The 18,637-nt window shown below is 38.5% G+C and overlaps 2 protein-coding genes and 2 non-coding genes across 5 annotated transcripts; all 4 read left to right on the forward strand.

Moving 5' to 3' along the window:
- Positions 1-2,280: 2,280 nt before the first annotated feature.
- LOC134749828 (RNA-binding protein squid) lies at positions 2,281-7,997 on the forward strand. Of its 2 annotated transcripts, XM_063684828.1 has the most exons (8): positions 2,281-2,511; positions 3,531-3,571; positions 3,757-4,031; positions 4,245-4,376; positions 5,037-5,310; positions 6,422-6,484; positions 7,031-7,149; positions 7,410-7,997. In XM_063684828.1, the coding sequence occupies exons 1-7, from the start codon at positions 2,390-2,392 to the stop codon at positions 7,099-7,101; spliced, it is 978 nt and encodes a 325-aa protein (XP_063540898.1). In that variant the 5' UTR covers positions 2,281-2,389; the 3' UTR covers positions 7,102-7,149; positions 7,410-7,997. The 2 variants fall into 2 exon arrangements, with proteins under 2 accessions (XP_063540898.1, XP_063540906.1); XM_063684836.1 differs by lacking the exon at positions 6,422-6,484 and having other exon boundaries at positions 2,283-2,511.
- On the forward strand, positions 3,614-3,686 carry LOC134755516 (small nucleolar RNA snR61/Z1/Z11). Its single transcript, XR_010129062.1, has one exon. It is a non-coding gene; the product is annotated as a small nucleolar RNA snR61/Z1/Z11 (small nucleolar RNA).
- Positions 4,886-4,958, forward strand: LOC134755518 (small nucleolar RNA snR61/Z1/Z11). The gene has a single exon (XR_010129064.1). It is a non-coding gene; the product is annotated as a small nucleolar RNA snR61/Z1/Z11 (small nucleolar RNA).
- Positions 7,998-8,511: 514 nt separating the features above from the next.
- On the forward strand, positions 8,512-16,711 carry LOC134755397 (peritrophin-1-like). The gene is made up of 2 exons (XM_063691952.1): positions 8,512-8,626; positions 15,880-16,711. Exons 1-2 carry the CDS (start codon positions 8,559-8,561, stop codon positions 16,094-16,096), a joined length of 285 nt encoding a protein of 94 aa, XP_063548022.1. The 5' UTR covers positions 8,512-8,558; the 3' UTR covers positions 16,097-16,711.
- The last annotated feature ends 1,926 nt before the right edge of the window (positions 16,712-18,637 follow it).

Here is an 18,637-nt window from a genome sequence, read left to right on the forward strand (position 1 = left end):
GGATTGATAGGGCAAGCTAAATTATTTCGACCGGCCAACCCTATTGTTAATTCTAGAAGTCTGGTCTCGACCATTGGGGTTGGCCGGTCGAAATAATTAGCAGATGGCGCCAGCATAGCTAGCCCTATATCAGTCCCTAGAATTAAGTCAAATTTTTGTTTTTTAATGCCCTGGATGCCAGCCTTTAAGCCAAATCTCATAGAAAAAGGGGCAAGCTATGATGGCGCCATCTCTGCAAACCTTTGACAGTTGCTAACCCCATTACTCTATGTTCGGTCTGGCCTAGTGGGTAGTGACCCTGCCTGTGAAGCCGATGGTCCTGGGTTCGAATCCCGGTAAGGGCATTTATTTGTGTGATGAGCACAGATATTTGCTCCTGAGTCATGGGTGTTTTCTATGTATTTAAGTATTTATATATGAACAAGCTGGATTTAGGAGCGGGTACTCGACCATGGACCATATACACACTCTGGAACAGGTTATAGAAAAATATCAAGAATACCGAAGACCGTTGTACACAGCATTCATTGATTACGCTAAAGCGTTCGACACAATATCACATTCCTCTATATGGGACGCTCTGAACCAGTGCAAAGTAGATCCTATATACATAAGAATAATAAGACACATTTATGAAAATTGCACCAGTAGAGTTCAATTAGACAAACTAGGACCAGATATACCAATTGACAGAGGCGTTAGGCAAGGCGACCCGTTGTCTCCAAAATTATTTTTAGCGGTACTTGAATCAGTAATCGATAGTCTAAACTGGAACAATATAGGAATATACATCAATTGTAAATATATGAACCATCTGCGTTTCGCGGACGATATCATAACGCCCAGCTAGAATACATGATACAAACTCTACATGAAGCTAGTGCAAAAGTCGGCCTAAGAATTAACTTTCAAAAAACAAAACTTATGACCAATAGCATTCAAAAGAACATAACCGTTGATGGGACGCTACTAGAGTATGTAGACAGCTATATCTACCTGGGTAAGCAGATATCATTTAACAGTCAACGAAACGAAGAGGAAGTAGACCGACGAATTAAAATAGCTTGGAATAAGTACTGGAGCCTAAAGGAAATCCTGAAAAGTAATATGAATATGAAGATCAAGAAAAAAGTTATGGATATGTGTATTTTGCCTTCACTGACCTATGCAAGTCAAACCTGGCTGTTCACTGCAAAAAATAAATCTAAAATAACTACATGCCAGAGAGCAATGGAGAGAAGCTTGCTAAACATAAAAAGAGTGCAAAAAATACCCCATATAAATATAAGGGCTGTAACAAAACTTATAGACGCTCTCAAGCACGCAAAAACACAAAAATGGAGATGGGCAGGACATGTTGCCAGACTGTCTGACTCGCGCTGGACCTTGCTAGCTACCACCTGGAAAGGACCTGCAGGCAAACGACGCTCCGGGAAACCAAATAGCCGCTGGACTGATGACATAAATAAAACAGTCGGGACAAACTGGAGACATGTAGCTGCAAATAGGGATAGATGGAAGTCCTTGGAGGAGGCCTTCACCCGATGAGGGGTTCTTGTCCGCAAACTAAATTTTTGTTATAAGATTATAATATCAAATTACTTAATAATATATGTGAAAAATTAACTTATTTAAATTGACATACTAAAAATACATAAAATTATATTTATAAATGCTTTACTGTAACGAAACTGACTTATTTAATGTAATTAACTTGGACTCGAAATAAAAGGCTTTTTTATTTTTTATTTTTATTTTATTTATATTATATATATCGTTGTCTGAGTATTAGATTCATAGCTGCGTCTCTGTCGTCAGGTATAAGTACAAAAGCATTAGTGTAATGCTCGCTTAATAGATGATTGTATTTGTCTATAACAAATTAACAATTTTATAAAACAGGGCATTATACACTGAAATTAGTTATGTTTTACCGAGAACAAGTATTTTTTTACTTATTTTGAATTTTATAAAACTTTTTAATTTAGAAATACGATAGATGCAATCATTTCTGAACTGAACTTCCGCACAAACGCGGTAAATATTTGGTTATGTTGGTAAGATTATTGATTTCATACCGCTTGCTTCTATCTCTTTTGTCCATGCATAATTTCTTATTCTATCTCTGTCTTTGGTGGCCAAGAAGCCATTGACCTGCCAACAACAGTTATTTATTCTCGGCTCCTGATTGGTTGTTCAAGTGGTAGGGATGAATCGTTGCAAAAAAAAGCGCGTCTCTTTGGTCATTACCAACATAACAAACCGTTTCGCGCCGACTCATCACGCATTTCCTTTCTTCCTTCTGCATTTGGCATTCAGTGTTGAAGGTCGTGTACGGACCTTAGTTTTTAGTTTATCATTAATTTAGCAGTTAGCTAAAACCTAAGTCATGGCCAATAACGACAATTTTGCACAAGACGTGACCGATAATCAATTAAATGGAAATGCAGAGAACGGTGGAGGTGATAATGGACAACAAGATAGCGAAGCCCCGGGACGCGATGACGACAGGTATATTGATTTTTGCTTTACACCGGCTTAATTTGTAATTTTACTGTTTCTTTTTGTACATTACTATAAATTTTTAGTAGCAGCGGTTTAAAGTAAAGTATAAATTAGCTTTATAATATTCCTTTCAGTATACGATCTTTGCCCGCCGCAATGGCGGCGATATCCCGGCTTCATTCGAATCCATTGTAATCCTCTTTACGTTTTCAAAATTTTACGTTTTTATCCTTACAGTTCGATCTTCGCAATGTAAATTTATTCCTAGATGTCATAGTTTTCATTGGAAGTAAGTTTCAGACTACTTTTGTCAGAATGTCCATTATCTCGGAAGGCGCGTGAGTAAAATGGCGTCGCATTTGCGCGTCGCTTGCACCCGGCACCGGTTTCTCGTTATCGATTTGTCCGTCGGCTATGAAAATGGTAATTGTATTTGCGGGTTGGTCGTGTAATTTGTGTCGAGCTACTAATAGTCGCGGAACGGTCGGGTACTTGCAAGATTTTAAATCGGTGCTAGCTCGGGCGTCGCCGGCGGGCAGGCCCGGGAGGCGGCGCCCGTGGTCAGTTTGGGGCGCGACTAACGCTCTGTCTCTCTGCAGGTGTGAGCCTGCGTCGCCGCCGCAGCTGTCGCCGAGGAAACGATGGTATTTACTTTGCTGCTGGGCTCACACTAAAGTAAAACACGACCAAACTGACTAGATTGATCTGGCCACTTAACTTTGGGCCTCGTTCTCTCTTGCCAATTTCAAATCTTGCGATATCACTGTAACATCTTTTCATTTTTTTGTTGTCATAATGTTAAATTTCCAGATTCCTAATTTTAACTTACAGGTTCACAATTTGTTTTGCTGCAGTGCTTGGAGTTTGTTTTTTGAACAAAAATAGTAGCTGTAAAGTACTGTAAACAAGTACTGCATTAGTTTTAATTCTAAACTTTAATGTTTAATAATAAGTCAGTTTCTGAATCGAGACAACAACTCTTGATGTCAGTTTCGTGTTTTTAATGCTAATTTTAATCTTCACAGAAAACTGTTTGTCGGAGGATTGAGCTGGGAAACCACAGACAGTAAGCATCTTTCAGTTTATTTCATATGAAATTATTCTAAGTTTAAAATGATGATCTCATTCAGTTCTGCTTCTGATATGTCATTGAAGAAAACTTTTACCCACATTCCTGAGTTATATAAATACTTCATCATTCCAGCTACTAAAGTTTGGATAAAAGATTTATATTTTATTTTATCTTTTCAGAGGAATTACGTGATCACTTCAGTGCATATGGCGAGATCGATAGCATCAATGTCAAGACAGACCCCAACACGGGCCGATCACGAGGCTTTGCCTTCATCGTTTTCAAGGCACCTGACTCCATCGACAAGGTTATGGCTGCCGGAGACCACACAATCAACAACAAGAAAGTAGACCCAAAGAAGGCCAAAGCGAGACACGGAAAGATCTTTGTCGGAGGTCTCAGCAGTGAAATCTCAGACGATGAAATCAAGAACTTCTTTAGCAACTTTGGAACCGTAAGTTGATTGCTACTTTGTTTAATTTCAACACGGTAGCTGATATTTAAACACAGATCCTACTTTACAATGATGAAAACTCCGGAATTGGTGAGATTTAATTTTTTCTAGAAACTATTGAAGATAAAACCGGGCCACTGAGTATATAATAATAAAATACGTATTGCGGTAACTGATACAAATGCAGATATAAAATGTGCTTTTCTTTTTCAGATCATTGAAGTTGAAATGCCTTTTGACAAGACAAAGAACCAAAGAAAAGGATTCTGTTTCATCACCTTTGAGTCTGAACAGGTTGTCAATGAACTTCTCAAGACTCCCAAACAGACCATCGGTGGAAAGGAGGTAAGAATGATTGAATTATAATTTCATTAATGGAGTTTGTCGGTCGAAATATTTAGCAGATTGCGCCAGCATAGCTTGCCCTGTCAATCTCTAGAATTGTGTAAAATTTTTGTTTTATTAAAGGAATTTTATGTCCTAGATGCCTGCCCTTTATAAGCCAAATCTCATAGAAAAAGGGACTTCTATGATGGCGTCATCTATGCAAACCTTTGACAGTTGTCAACCCCATTAATCGAACACTTTGTTTAGGTTTGTGTACCCAAAAGGGTAAAAACGGGATCCTATTACTAAGACTCCTGTCTGCCACCAGGCTGTGTCTCATGAACTGTGTAGTTAGACAGTTGAAATTTTCACAGATTAAATATTTATGTTGCCGCTATAACAAATACTAAAAAGTGCGGAACCCTGGGTGGGCGAGTCCGACTCGCACTCGTCTGGTTTTTCTTTTTGCTTTGAACATTCATTTCCAGCTAGTCTCAATGGTTGTTTTCTACTGAACATAATATATATTCAAATGATGATTTTATTCAGTTCTGCTTCTGAAATTTCATTGAAGCAAGCCTTTACCCACGTTCCTGAGTTACTATTACTACCCACCCAGCAAGTGTTTATTGTTGTGTGCTAGTGAGCATTTCCTTATCTAAGTGTTGTTTCTGTCAGGTCGACGTCAAGAGGGCGACGCCCAAGCCCGACGGCCCTGGAGGCATGACCGGGCGTGGCGGTCGCGGCGGGCGAGGGGGCGGGCGCGGCGGGCGCGGGGGCCGCGGCGGCTACGGCGGCCAGGGCGCGTGGGGTAACCAGGGCTACGGCGGCTACGGTTACGGCCAGGGCGGCTACGGCGGCGGCTACGATGGGTACGGCGGCTACGGCGGTTACGGCTACGACGGCTACGGGGGCTACGGCGGTTACGATTACTCCGGATACCCCAATTACGGTAAACGCGGCAAGCAGAACTAGATTATTCGCGACCCACCGCTAGCCTGCTCACCGACACATTACCTCGACTGATGTTACCTGATCCTTAGGATGTAAATGTAGAGTAAGGCTGCCTCCGGGCGCGCTAGGTTAACGTTGCACGCGGGGCGACTCCGTCCTTGAGATGCCTATTTACCTTGTAATGTATATCTTACATTTGATTCGAAGCGATCGACATCACGTGAACTTTAGCTATATATGTTAGTGTGTAGAAAATATTTATTTTTCTATTATAACTATTTACTTTTAATATTCTATCGAGATAATGTGTAGTTGAATGTGTCGGGGTGACAGTATATATCTGAATATAACCATGGGTCAATCTAATCTTTTTGAGTATTTAGGAATTCATCATTTCATATAACTTGTTTGCGATTCATTTTAATTTTGCATAACTGTTTAGTTGGAGGATAATATTAGCATCACTGTTGGCACACTGTCTCGGCGCCGTGTATACTGTATACTGTCCGCGTGCTTGAGGTGTATGTGAGGTGTAGGCTTGTAGCGAACCCGAGGACCATTGTCATCGTCTCGTTCACCGGGTTACTATCTGTACATTATGTTACCCGCCTTATGTTTTATAAGTTTTATTTGTAATACCACTTTTGACATATGTAGCAATGTCGCTCGAGTTTTTATTTTCTTTTGGTATTTAGTTTTTACCTTAACACTCTCGCCACATGCTACATCTGGGAATTGGGGTAATATATGGAGAGACATTGTGAAAGTGATAAAGATATGATGAAGCTTTTAATAAAGCACTGTTACGAAAATTCTCAATGTGTTTCCATATATCACCCCCCGTCCCTCCCGCACCCCCCGCGGCGCCACCAACACCACTCATCGGCTAACTTCATTACTAACGGCACACTGGACTAGTGACTAGGAGCACTAACTAGACACCGCAGCAGGGATAGGTCAGACTAAGCTACTAGAACTAGACTATAGATAGAGTATTAGACAAGTGGAGTGTAAGGAATCGGTGCGAATAGGAGTGTGAGTATGGTAGGGACGAGCGGCATTATGCATTAGGCATCAGGCACTAGCACTAATGGCATTGTGTTGGGCAGACTACGGCGGGTACGGAGGGTACGAGGGCGGCTACGGCGCGCGCACGGCTCCGCGCGGGAAAGGTATCCACCGATCCCATTGTTCATGCACCGACCGTTTTGTTGCCTACTAGTTCATATACTACTACACCAACGGCTTGTACGCTACTAATTCGTTTACTGATCTTCCACTCTTTACTAGTCTTTGAAGGCATCCAGTAGATACGTGTTTTGTGTTGTAGTGTCTGTCCGGCTTCCACATAACGTACCGTAGCATAGTCTCATAATTTAAAACACCGTTTTCTAACCCATAGTCTATTTTGACACATTCATATGACTTAGTTCGCTTTTTGCATGGCCTCGATCATCACTACACGGACTAGTGACGGCACACGGAGCTTTTCCTTTGTTTCTTCGGTTTTTCTTAGCGTTACTTAGTCACAGTGCACGTTAGATTTACAGTATAGCAATAGAGTAGACGGAAAAAGAGCTCTTACAGAGGCGTCGTCACCGTCAGATGTGTAGTGTTTATTTATTATTTAAGTAGTGCGCCAACAGTGGTGCGTGCGAGATGTTTTGATCGGGCGTGTGTAGCGTGTAGCGGGAGCTATATCGTGGGTGGTGTTACAGCCGGCTACCAGGGCGGCAAGCAGCGCGGCGGCGGCGGCGGCCGCGCCAACCAGAGGCACCAGCCCTACTGAACCCGACACTCGCGTACCTGCCAATAGTCATCTCAGTCCAATAGTAAGGTGAGAATCCCTCAGTATCTCTATACTTATTCAATTGTAGCTTTTCTCACCTGTTCACTTTGAATTTTTATTATGATGAAGCTTGCACAAGTCTGAGAGCTCTGACGCGGGCCTCGGCGCTAGCGATAGCAGAACCCCCCGGGGTGTCGGTGCTCGTAGGACGACGACAGTGCGGTGTGCACGGTCTGACCGGGTATCGGAACGCTCGGTCGGACCGACCGTTAGTAGACGATGAGTGACTTGGTTGTTGGTTGTTGCAGGTTAAGTGCCCGGTCATGAGTGCCCCCCGTGCCCCGCTGCCGCGCCGGGGGCACTTCATTCCATTCCACATTATTATTATAAGAAATTAATCTTTTTTTAAGAAGATTTTTAAGGATAAATGTCTCTTGTAACAGTGCCGTGCTTGAACGGCGTTACATACTTATTATAATATAGAATGGATTATAGATTCACTGAGTATTATTGCAGATTGATTAGATTCAATTTTGTTTATTTAAATTGTTTCCTTTTTTATTGGAGTCCAGTAACGTACAGTTTAGGGCCGCGGGCTGCCGCCGTTCGCTGCGTGCGTGTGTGTGTGTGTGAATGCGCGAGGTCGCGAGAGCGCCTCCACTGACAGTTGTTTGATTGGGATCTCATTGCCGCTATGTTGTACTTTTGTATGTTTAATTTTGGTAATCTTACAAGGAATCAGAATCATGTATTTTATACAAACCTTAATGTTTCTTCCATTGAGTAGGAATGAATTTTAATTCTTAGATTAAGTCTCGGACATGAACAAACTTCTGGAGATATACGATTGTGTATGTCGAAATAAAACGATTGTGTAAATAAACTATTGACTTTTAGTCCTGTCTTTGTGTCTAAGGAATTGAAGGAACCAGACTTCGTGGGATAATTTGTGGATTTTGCTGACACTCGGAAAAATCCGAGCCATTCATTGTCATACCATTTTTGTTATACCTACTGTGCGCCACGTAAGTGACCTATACCTATGCAATATCAAAGGCCTCATCGAGTTTTATACATAGCTCCAAAACCCGTGCGCTATAAAAGTAACCTTCGTAATTTCAAGCGAGGTTATAATATATATTTTGTAGCTCATACTAATAGGGATAGCGTAGTAGCGTGTTTGACAATTTTTGACTATTACAAATTCAGTCTTATGAAGCAAATCAAGTAATGTACTGTAATGAGCTCTTAATTAATTACTTCAATGCTCATTACTTCATTAGTTAACGTTGCAGATTATTTAATTTGATAAATAGTGCCACTCGTGATTTCTGTCATTAGCTAATACCTTTTCCTTGTAATTATAAGAGGCACTTGAAGTTGTCTAAGAATATCGTATAAAATGACGCTGGCACCTTCCTTGGTTATCATTGTAAAATATTCGTCAACCTACCACAATGTTCTGTAAACTTATTCTGGGGTTGTTCCTGGTGGTAGCTGCAAGCTATGCTGAGGAATTCGAGAAGTAAGTATCTATTTCCTAATATACTACTATGTGCTACTAAATACCTATACTCATGGGCAAATTTAGAGGAACGAAAAGAAAAGGTTACTGGATTTACAGCACCTAAAGTAATTTTAAAATGGGGTTGGCCGGTCGAAATAATTAGCAGATGGCGCCAGCCTGCGCCAGCATAACTTGCCCTGTCAATCATGGAGACGATGAAGTGTCCATCAAAAACAGTAATTAGGCGGGGCGCGCCACCATATACCGAAATACTACCAAAAACAACCTACGTAATTTGGTCGGGTTATTTGTTGCCTTATATGGTTCATGTTATACTCATGTCCCAGAGCCTAACTAGCGCCACCGGAGAAATTAGGAACTATTATTTAAAGGTGAAAGCGGTCACTTTTGCAACAATTCTGCCATAAGAATTTAATGATTTACATCAATTTAATTATGTATTGAATGAAAATGGTAAACTGTTGGACCTAGTAATGGCAAACATGATATGTGAAACTACACGATGTTTTTCACCTCTGGTTCCTGAGGATAAGCACCATCCCGCCTTTCAAATTATAATTAAAAATATAAGCTTTTCCGAGCTAAGGCCACCACCCCGAAAGGTACGCCTTTTTCAAGCTGCCGATTATGATGCTGTTAATTCTGCGCTTGCAAAGGTCAATTGGAACAGCTGCCTCGACTTCGATGACATGGACCAATGTGTAAAACGGTTCTACGATATCTTAGAAACTATTATAACTAATTATGTACCTTTAAAAGTTGTATATTGTAATAATAAATACCCGGTTTGGTATTCTAAAGCTTTAATAAGAATTATATCAGAAAAAATAAAATTTCATAAAAGATGGAAAATTTATGGTCGCTTGGATGATTACGATACTTTCTCAATGCTTCGTAACAGACAAAAACTTGTGCAGCAGTCGTGTTATCAAAAGTATCTAAAATTAGCAGAATCAAAAATAAAAATGAACAGTAAATACTTTTGGCGTTTCGTTAAATCAAAGAGTGACCACTCGGGCATACCGGACACGATGCATCTTGGAACTGGTTTTACAGCTACAACCGGGAATAGTATTTGCAATCTTTTTAATCAGTACTTTCAATCAGTTTTCGAACCCCCTACTTTACCATTAGCTAACTTACAGTCAACCAGTTCTGTTGCCAGAAGCATTGTAAATCTAAGCAATGTCAACTTAAACCACGATGTAGTCTGCAAGTACCTGAGAGGGCTCGATACTAAGAAAGGAGCAGGCCCTGATGGAATACCTCCAATCTTTTGGCGACTCTGTCGGAGCCAGCTTTCCGAGCCTATTGCTGCGCTTTTTAACATGTCATTGCGTTCTGGTACTATGCCAAAGCTGTGGAAGCAGTCATTTGTTACTCCTGTTTTCAAATCAGGAAATAAACATGATGTACAGAACTATAGGCCCATTTCTAAACTCAACACTGTGCCTAAATTGTTTGAGAAAATTATTTATGATCAGATTTTTCCTGTTCTTAGACCCCTGTTAGTACAAGAACAGCATGGATTTGTTGATAAGAAGTCCACCGAAACTAATCTTTGTGAATACGTCGATAGAATCTTGTCTGGCATGAATGACGGTTACCAGGTAGATGTTGTGTACACCGATTACTCTAAAGCCTTTGACAAAATTTCTCATCCTATACTTTTACAAAAACTAGAGTCAGTCGGAGTGCATGGCGATCTCCTGCGCTGGGTTACCTCGTATCTGCGGGACCGATCTCAGGCTGTAGCTGTTAAGGGTTTCTGTTCTAGTTTTGTCCCTGCCAGCTCCGGCGTCCCTCAAGGATCTCATTTGGGGCCCCTGTTCTTTAATGTTTTTATTAACGACGTTACTTCCCATCTAAAATCTTCAACCTGCCTTTTATACGCCGACGATAAAAAGATACTGAAACTTGTTAAGAGCATAAGTGATTGTCAAGCTTTACAGGAAGACTTAACCCGATTGCATATATATTGTCAATTAAATCATTTGCACTTAAATATAAATAAGTGTAACATAATAACGTTCAGTAGAAAAAAACAATTTATTAACTACGACTACCTTATAAACAACGTGCAATTATGTAGAGTTTCTACCATTAAAGATTTAGGTATTTATTTGGATAGCAAATTATTATTCAGCGACCACACCGACAACTTAATAAATAGAGCCTTTAGGTTACTTGGGTTCATCTTGAGAACTTGTAAAGAATTCAAAGAAGCTCTCACCTTGCTGACACTCTTCAACTCGCTAGTTAGACCAATTCTGGAATATGGATCAACAGTATGGAACCCTAGCTATAAATGTTATATTCATAGTATTGAAAGAATTCAAAAGAAGCTCATCAAACATTTAAAATATAAAAACCTTGTGTCAACTCAACCGCTTAACCTGAATAAACTGGTGTCTCTTGAAAGCCGGCGCACATTAAAAGATCAAATATTTTTGTATAAAGTATTAAGAAATTTAATTGACTCCCCTTATTTGTTAAGTAGACTTAGCTTTAAAACTCCCCGCTTGAACACACGGCGTAGCGATAAATTATTTTGTATTCCCTTTACTAAAAAGAAATACAAATCAAACTCCTTTCTGATAAGAGCTTGCAGATTTAATAATGATATTTTCTCAAAAATTGATATATTTAATGACTCCTTGTCTAAATTTAAACGTCAAGTACTTTTGGTTTTAAATAAACAAACGAATTAAAGACACTGTAACTTTACACTTAATTGCAAATGTAATGTATAAAAATAGTTTTATCTTCATTAATTTAGCCCCTGTCCTAATTCGACCCTCGTTGTTAATCTTTAAGTTTAAAGTGTATAGTCATCCTGTATTTTGTTTTTCTTTAATGAGCTATTAAGTGGTGGCAACTGTCCTGGTTTATGAATTATGTATAAGACACTAGTTATAAGAAACATGTACCGTTTGTGCCCAAATAAACATTAAAACATAAGAGATTGGCATCCTTTCTATACCATCCATACTGAAAGCGGTCACTGCAACAATTCTGCCATAAGAGATTGGCATCCTTTCTATACCATACATACTGTCAATCCCTAGAATTGTCAATCTCATAGAAAAAGGGGCAAGCTCTGATGGCGCCATCTCTGCAAACCTTTGACAGTTGCCAACCCCATTAGTAATACCAAAGATAGATATAACTCCTATTATATCCTCTTTGGTAATACCAAAGAGGTTATAATAAGATAGAGCGGTACTGTCATAGTAGATTTTGTAACCACAGTAAATTCACTGCCATCTATCGACACACTTTAAAACTAAAAATGAAGATTTATAAAAATACGATAAAATGTATTTAAATATGGATAAATGATTTTTTTTATTTGCATTCAATTCAGTTAAATGGTTTATTGATAAAATACACACTTTACACGTCAAATTTACAAAGGTACATATATTAATTATTTTTATGATTTTGACCCATGTTCTTTCACTGATATGCGTTAAAATTGTTAAATAACAAACGAAACCGTCAACGCCATCTATACGACAGTAGGCCAAAGCTATTAGCGCCCTCTGATCGAGAATCAAATTTTCTTGATTTTCGAGGCACGTGTTTTCCTTAGACTATCCATCTATTACGGAGAGATATAAATATAATCCAAAGAGGATATAATAGGATAGAGCGGTATGACAGTATGTCATAGTAAATTTTGTAACCACAGTAAATTCACTGCCATCTATCGACACACTTTAAAACTAAAAATGAAGATTTATAAAAATATGATAAAATGTATTTAAATATGGATAAATGTTTTTTTTTTAATTGCATTAATTATTTTTATGTTCTTTCACTGATATGCGTTAAAATTGTTAAATAACAAACGAACCCGCCAACGCCCTCTATACGACTGTAGGCCAAAGGTAGTGGCGCCATCTGATCGAGAATCAAATTTTTATTTTTGGTAATACTAATAATAGTTTTGTTATAAAAAAAAAAAAACCGTTTATTTCAGACTTCATAATGGTCCATACATGTTAGTACTTAACAAGGGTGCAGTTGTGTTTTACCCGCGAGTGTGGAATTGAAAAACGAGCAAGCGAAAGTATTCTATAGTTGAACCACGAGCGAAGCGAGTGGTTCTAAAATAGAATCCTGAGCATAGCGAGTGATTCAACGAGAAGTAAAATACATTTGCACCCGTGTGTAACAAAACTTTCACCTCACTATAGCGAGGAAAGTGCAACATGCAAAGTAACAGCTCAAACAAAATATGTACCACGGAGTAGGATGGAGATGGCAAGTGGGCGTTCCCGTCTATCCGACAGTTAGTAGCGACCGACTCACTTTATGCACAGACTATGCTCAGTTGTTGTGTAAACTTCATGCTCGAATGACATTCACGTCGTACGTACGCTCGTCTAACAAAAATTGATAATTAAATTTAAAATGCCGTATTGTGCAGTATTAAGCTGCAGAAATCACAGCGGTTTAAAAAATCTTTCACGTGGAGGTATTTCCTATCACCGGTGGTTATTTATTTAAATATAATCCGATAAATACGAAAAATCTGTTTCTATTGCATTATTTACGAATGTTCGTTAAGTAAATCTATATTTTATCAGTTAGAACTTAGAGTTCACAATCCTTTGTCACTATTCTTTACGTTTATCTGGAATATTCGCTATCCTAAATGTCAAATAACTTCGCTACTCAGATGCTGCGCAATGTCGATATTTATATCGATAAAGTTAAAGTTACGATATTTCAAGTTTGATGTTTGGTAGTTCGGTAATAAATTATTATTTTAGACACGTTTCTAATTATTATTTGGGATAATCAATGTCTTAGTAAATATGGCAGCTCTGGTCATCAAGCACTAAGTTAAGTCGGGGTCATTTCATGGCAACCTTTCAAACCTTCGTATTCCTTTACATACGTTTTTGTTTTTTACACCCATCATATTTTCATCGTTAATATAATTAGACTAGGTACTTAATGCACTTATGCGTACAATGCATGCAATGTGCCATGAATAAACGTTTTATATTTTCTATTTCTTTATTATTAATTATTGTAGGTTACCACAAGATGCCGATATTAAAAATAAATGGGTCAATGCTACTGGGCAAGAAAATTAGTTTCCGCAAAAATATAGCACCATTTGCTAGGAGCATTTCTTAGAGAAAGATTTCTGGGGATAAAATTGCCATACATCTCATCTAGCGTCCACACGCCTAAAACTTAGTTACTAATTTAGTAATTATTAGTGACATTCGGGCTCACTTAATTAATAAAAAGTGTACCACGCAAACTAGCGTGAAATATTGGAATTTTGCCGCCCCCCTTCCTGATTTGATAGGTCACAATCTTACAATCAAATCAAGTGGGATCGATGAGCCAGTTTCATGTATGCTTTCACACCATACAATTAATTTGACAATTTAATCAGGTTGTCCCGTCTAGATTGGCCTTAAATGCTGCTACAAGTAAATATATTGTTAAAGACGAATACTTACCTATGTAAGTAATTGCAGATTTGTGATCACAAAATAACAGCAATACCGAGTTAATAGACCTTTAAAGAACTATGATTTTATCTGTTTGACTTTAAGATATATTTAATGTTCACATTAACAACCTAGTTGGTCAATTAATAAGAAACAAATTTCTAGTTAGATATTTGTTGTACTGTACTACATATTATTTTTCATACAATCACGATTATCACTACCTATATTATAATCATAAATAAAGTATCATCTAAATGTGTTAAAACATACGGTAATGAAATATCAATACCTAACTGAACACACAAATATCGATAAAACACTCCGATTACACTGTCCCCTCCCTATATCGTCGAATGGAAAGAAGTTCCAACGGTTAGCTACTCGCAGGCGTGTAGAGGTCTCGAAAACACCAGTGTAACGTGACCGTGAGATCCGTAACAAACCATGCGTAATTAGACCTTACTTATACTGGTTTTTTAGCCCTTTTCTCGCCTGTTAAGTAAGTGATTTTAAAATTATATAAAATAACGCCATCTGGTGTTGAGTAGTTGTATTAGGTGAACGTTGAGCGAGCTTTTTTGAGATGAATGAGATAATGAAAGAGTCGTATGTCATATAGCTTTGACATTATAATTTAAACCGTCACTCATGTAGCCTACAGTTGATATTCGTTCGAGAAATGTCCACCGGTAATAACTTTTTGGTATGGAAAGTTGCTACGAATCAGAGCAATTTTGTAAGTGTGTGACGTATTTTAACGTGGCTATGAATGTGTGAGTTTAGCGACACTGGTTTTCATACTAAATAGGAGTCATTTCACATCCACTAGTTTATTAATTCGTGATATGTACACATTATAATCATCATCAATATAATATAACATTATGTAAAAAAATTGTTGACATTTCCGACGATTTTTGAAATTGCATTGACTCAACTTGTGCGTTCAGAATTATATTCAACATCCATTTATTTCAAATATTATAATAATAAATCACTAGTATTCATTGCATTAAACAAAACTGACAAATAGAACAGTGAACAAAATCTTTAATTTTTAGAATAAACGCTCAAAAACCACGAAAATATCTTTAGGCGCCATTTTCTCAAAATGGTGCTTATGTGGGTAACAAATTATTGCATCAGTTATCAGCATCCATTTGTTATTTTGTATTTACTGTGTAAGCGCTTTGGTTGTTATTTACTGTAAGCCTAAACATATGTGAAATAAACGATATTGAAATTGAAAAGTTTGGGAATCAATAGGACAAACAATACTAATATATTTTTAACCGACTTCAATGAGGGCTATCGTTTTTTTGCTCACCAGTTGGCGCCTCTGTTGATGGTGGTCCAAAAGACTATAGAACAGCTGTCAGTCATTGAAGTGACAAGTAACATTTGACATTTCGAACTATGGAAAAGACCACCATCTACAATAGCGCCTCTAGCGGCGAATTCATACGCGTTAGCCCTCATTTCATAGAAGGAGGAGGTTCTGTATTCGGTTGTGGCTATTTTTTTTTTATGTACACCGATTATTCCGAGACACGTGGTCCGATTTGAGTAATTCTTTTTTTTTATACATACATTCTAAGAACAAATTAAATTACTTTCTATGAAAATATTTCGGTTTATACATAAATTTGGTTTATTAGAAAACACAATTCCCCCAATGATGGCGCCACTGGACGGTCGAATAGGGACGCAGCTATACGTTGACACTTCTACATATTTAAGAAATTAAGAAAACGGTTTATATTGTAGCGATATACCCGAGAAATGCAGGAGCATGTCCGTCACCCCCGTAGCCTGCCCGTTCCCATCGCGCGACGGCCTGCACCCGCACCCGGACGCCTGCGACCTGTTCTATTACTGCCCGCCGGGCCACGTGGCGCCCATCTGCCGGCAGTGCCCGGCTGGGCTGCACTTCAACCCGGACACGCATGTCTGCGATCACCCGGGCCGCTCTGGATGCCGTTAATAGTACCCCCAACCGGGGTCCCTTTGTTTCACATAATTATTGAGTCATAATGTAAAGCTCGCTCCAGACTACGCGGTGCGAAGCCGCGAACGCGAGTGTGGAGTTGCGCCGTGATTCTCGCATGAGTGTGGAGAGACCTTAATGATTGTCATATTATCATTAGTCATAATTCTACTGAAACCGTTAACTTTTCAGGATTTTCCTCGGGTTATCCCATAGATAGGTTAGGTTAGGTATCTTTTATGGCAATCCTGAAAAGTTACGCGTTTCTGAGAAAAACCAAATTATGACTAATGATAATATGACAATCATTACATTATGACTTTCAATAATTATGTCAAACAATAGAGACCCTTTCCAACCTGATATTGCAATGGATACTTACTGATAGGTACTGAAGAAATGAGGGCTATCGTTTTTTTGCTCACCAGTTGGCGCCTCTGTTGATGGTGGTCCAAAAGACTAAAGAACAGCTGTCAGTCATTTAAGTGACATTTGACATTTCGAACTATGGAAAAGACCACCATCTACACTAGCGCCCCTAGCGGCGAATTCATACGCGTTAGCCCTCATTTAGATGCCATCATTATTAATATAACAGCATTATTCGAACGACATTGGATTTTATTTCGTTCCAAAATTCTTTTCCTGCAATTTTTGTTTAGCTTACAAAAAGCACTAGATGGCGCTTTTATTTATACATTGTAAGAAGTTTTTAATTCGTTAATTAAAGTTGGTCAAGCAAATCTTGTCAGTAGAAAAAGACGCGAAATTCAAATTATCTATCTACATTTTTTTAAATTTGCCGCCTTTTTGTACTGACAAGATTTGCTTGACCAACTATAATAAGCCTCTTTATTCGAGGTAAGCGCGTGTCCTATAATATATATATATATATATATATATATATACATATATATATATATATATATATATATATATATATATATATATATATATATATATATATATATATATTTTACACATATAAAATGTAAAACAAACAATTAATAAAGGAAATAAATAACATGGTATGGTACATGGGATGTGAAACAAAGTAATTACCAGGCATCGTAAACTGCGAGCGAAATCCATTGAAATGACGTATGACGACTAAGTAACAACCCTAGTACTTTAATGGATTTTGCTCGCAGTTTACGATGCCTGGTAATTACAATAAGAAAAAAATTCAATCTAAAAATACTTAAGAAGTAAGAAACAAATTAGAAATACCTAAACCACTAAACTATAAATAAAACTAACCCATAAAAACTATTCAAACAACTCACCCCGCATCGCTCCCGACGCAAAGGTGCCCATCAAGCTCGCTGCGTTTCCGCGTTGAACCGCGATGGGCAACCCATAGATTAGTATATTGTTATTACTGTAAGGGCAACCTCTGCGCCAGGAACGATCCGGAGTTTAAAAAAAAACCGGACAAGTGCGAGTCGGACTCGCCCACCGAGGGTTCCGTACTTTTTAGTATTTGTTGTTGAAAGCGGCAACAGAAATACATCTGTGAAAATTTCAACTGTCTTAGCTAGTTCATGAGATACAGCCTGGTGACAGACAGACAGACGGACAGTGAAGTTAGTTAATAGGGTCCCGACCGTTTTTATCCTTTCGGTACGGAACCCTAAAAAGATAAAAATAATAAATTTCTTCATTTCATAACTCGTGTTTCTAATTTGGCATTAAACTTGGCCACATACAGCGCCATCTACTTCAGCGGTAAGACTCGTGGGGGGGGGGGCATATTCATATTTTCGAATTAATAGGGGATATTACTGCAATGTTCTGCCACCAGAGTGCATACTAGCCTTTTTAGTAAACCATAGAGTAACTTATACATACTGTACCTTTAACAGGTTTTTGACAAGTTTTCAGAGATAATATATTGACATCGATGCATCAAGGCGGTTTGTTTACAGAGGACCTACCGGGAAACGCGAATCCGATATTTCGCTGTCTGCCTATTATATTTATCGCTCGAATCATGGAGACTAAATAAAGGAGCCAAATCTCTATGTATGAAAAGTGTCCATCAAAAAACAGTAATTAGGCGGCGCTACCATACACCGAAATACTACTAAAAACAACCTACGTAATTTGGTCGGGTTATTTGTTGGTTCATGTTATACTCATGTCCCAGAGCCTAACTAGCGCCACCGGAGAGATTAGGAACCATTATTTAAAGCTGAAAGTATGGATGGTATAGAAAGGATCGCAATCTCTTATGGCAGAATTGTTGTAAAAGTGCGCGTTAAGCTTTAAATAATAGTTCCTAATCTCTCCGGTGGCGCTAGTTAGGCTCTGGGACATGAGTATAACATGAACCATATAAGGCAACAAATAACCCGACCAAATTACGTAGGTTGTTTTTGGTAGTATTTCGGTGTATGGTGGCGCCGCCTAATTACTGTTTTTTGATGGACACTTTTCATACATAGAGATTTGGCTCCTTTATACAGTCTCCATGGCTGAAAGCGGTCACTTTTGCAACAATTCTGCCATAAGAGATTGGCAATAGCTCGAATATGC

This window comes from Cydia strobilella, chromosome 2 (assembly GCF_947568885.1).
Source record: "Cydia strobilella chromosome 2, ilCydStro3.1, whole genome shotgun sequence".
NCBI classification, from domain to species: Eukaryota; Metazoa; Arthropoda; class Insecta; order Lepidoptera; family Tortricidae; genus Cydia; species Cydia strobilella.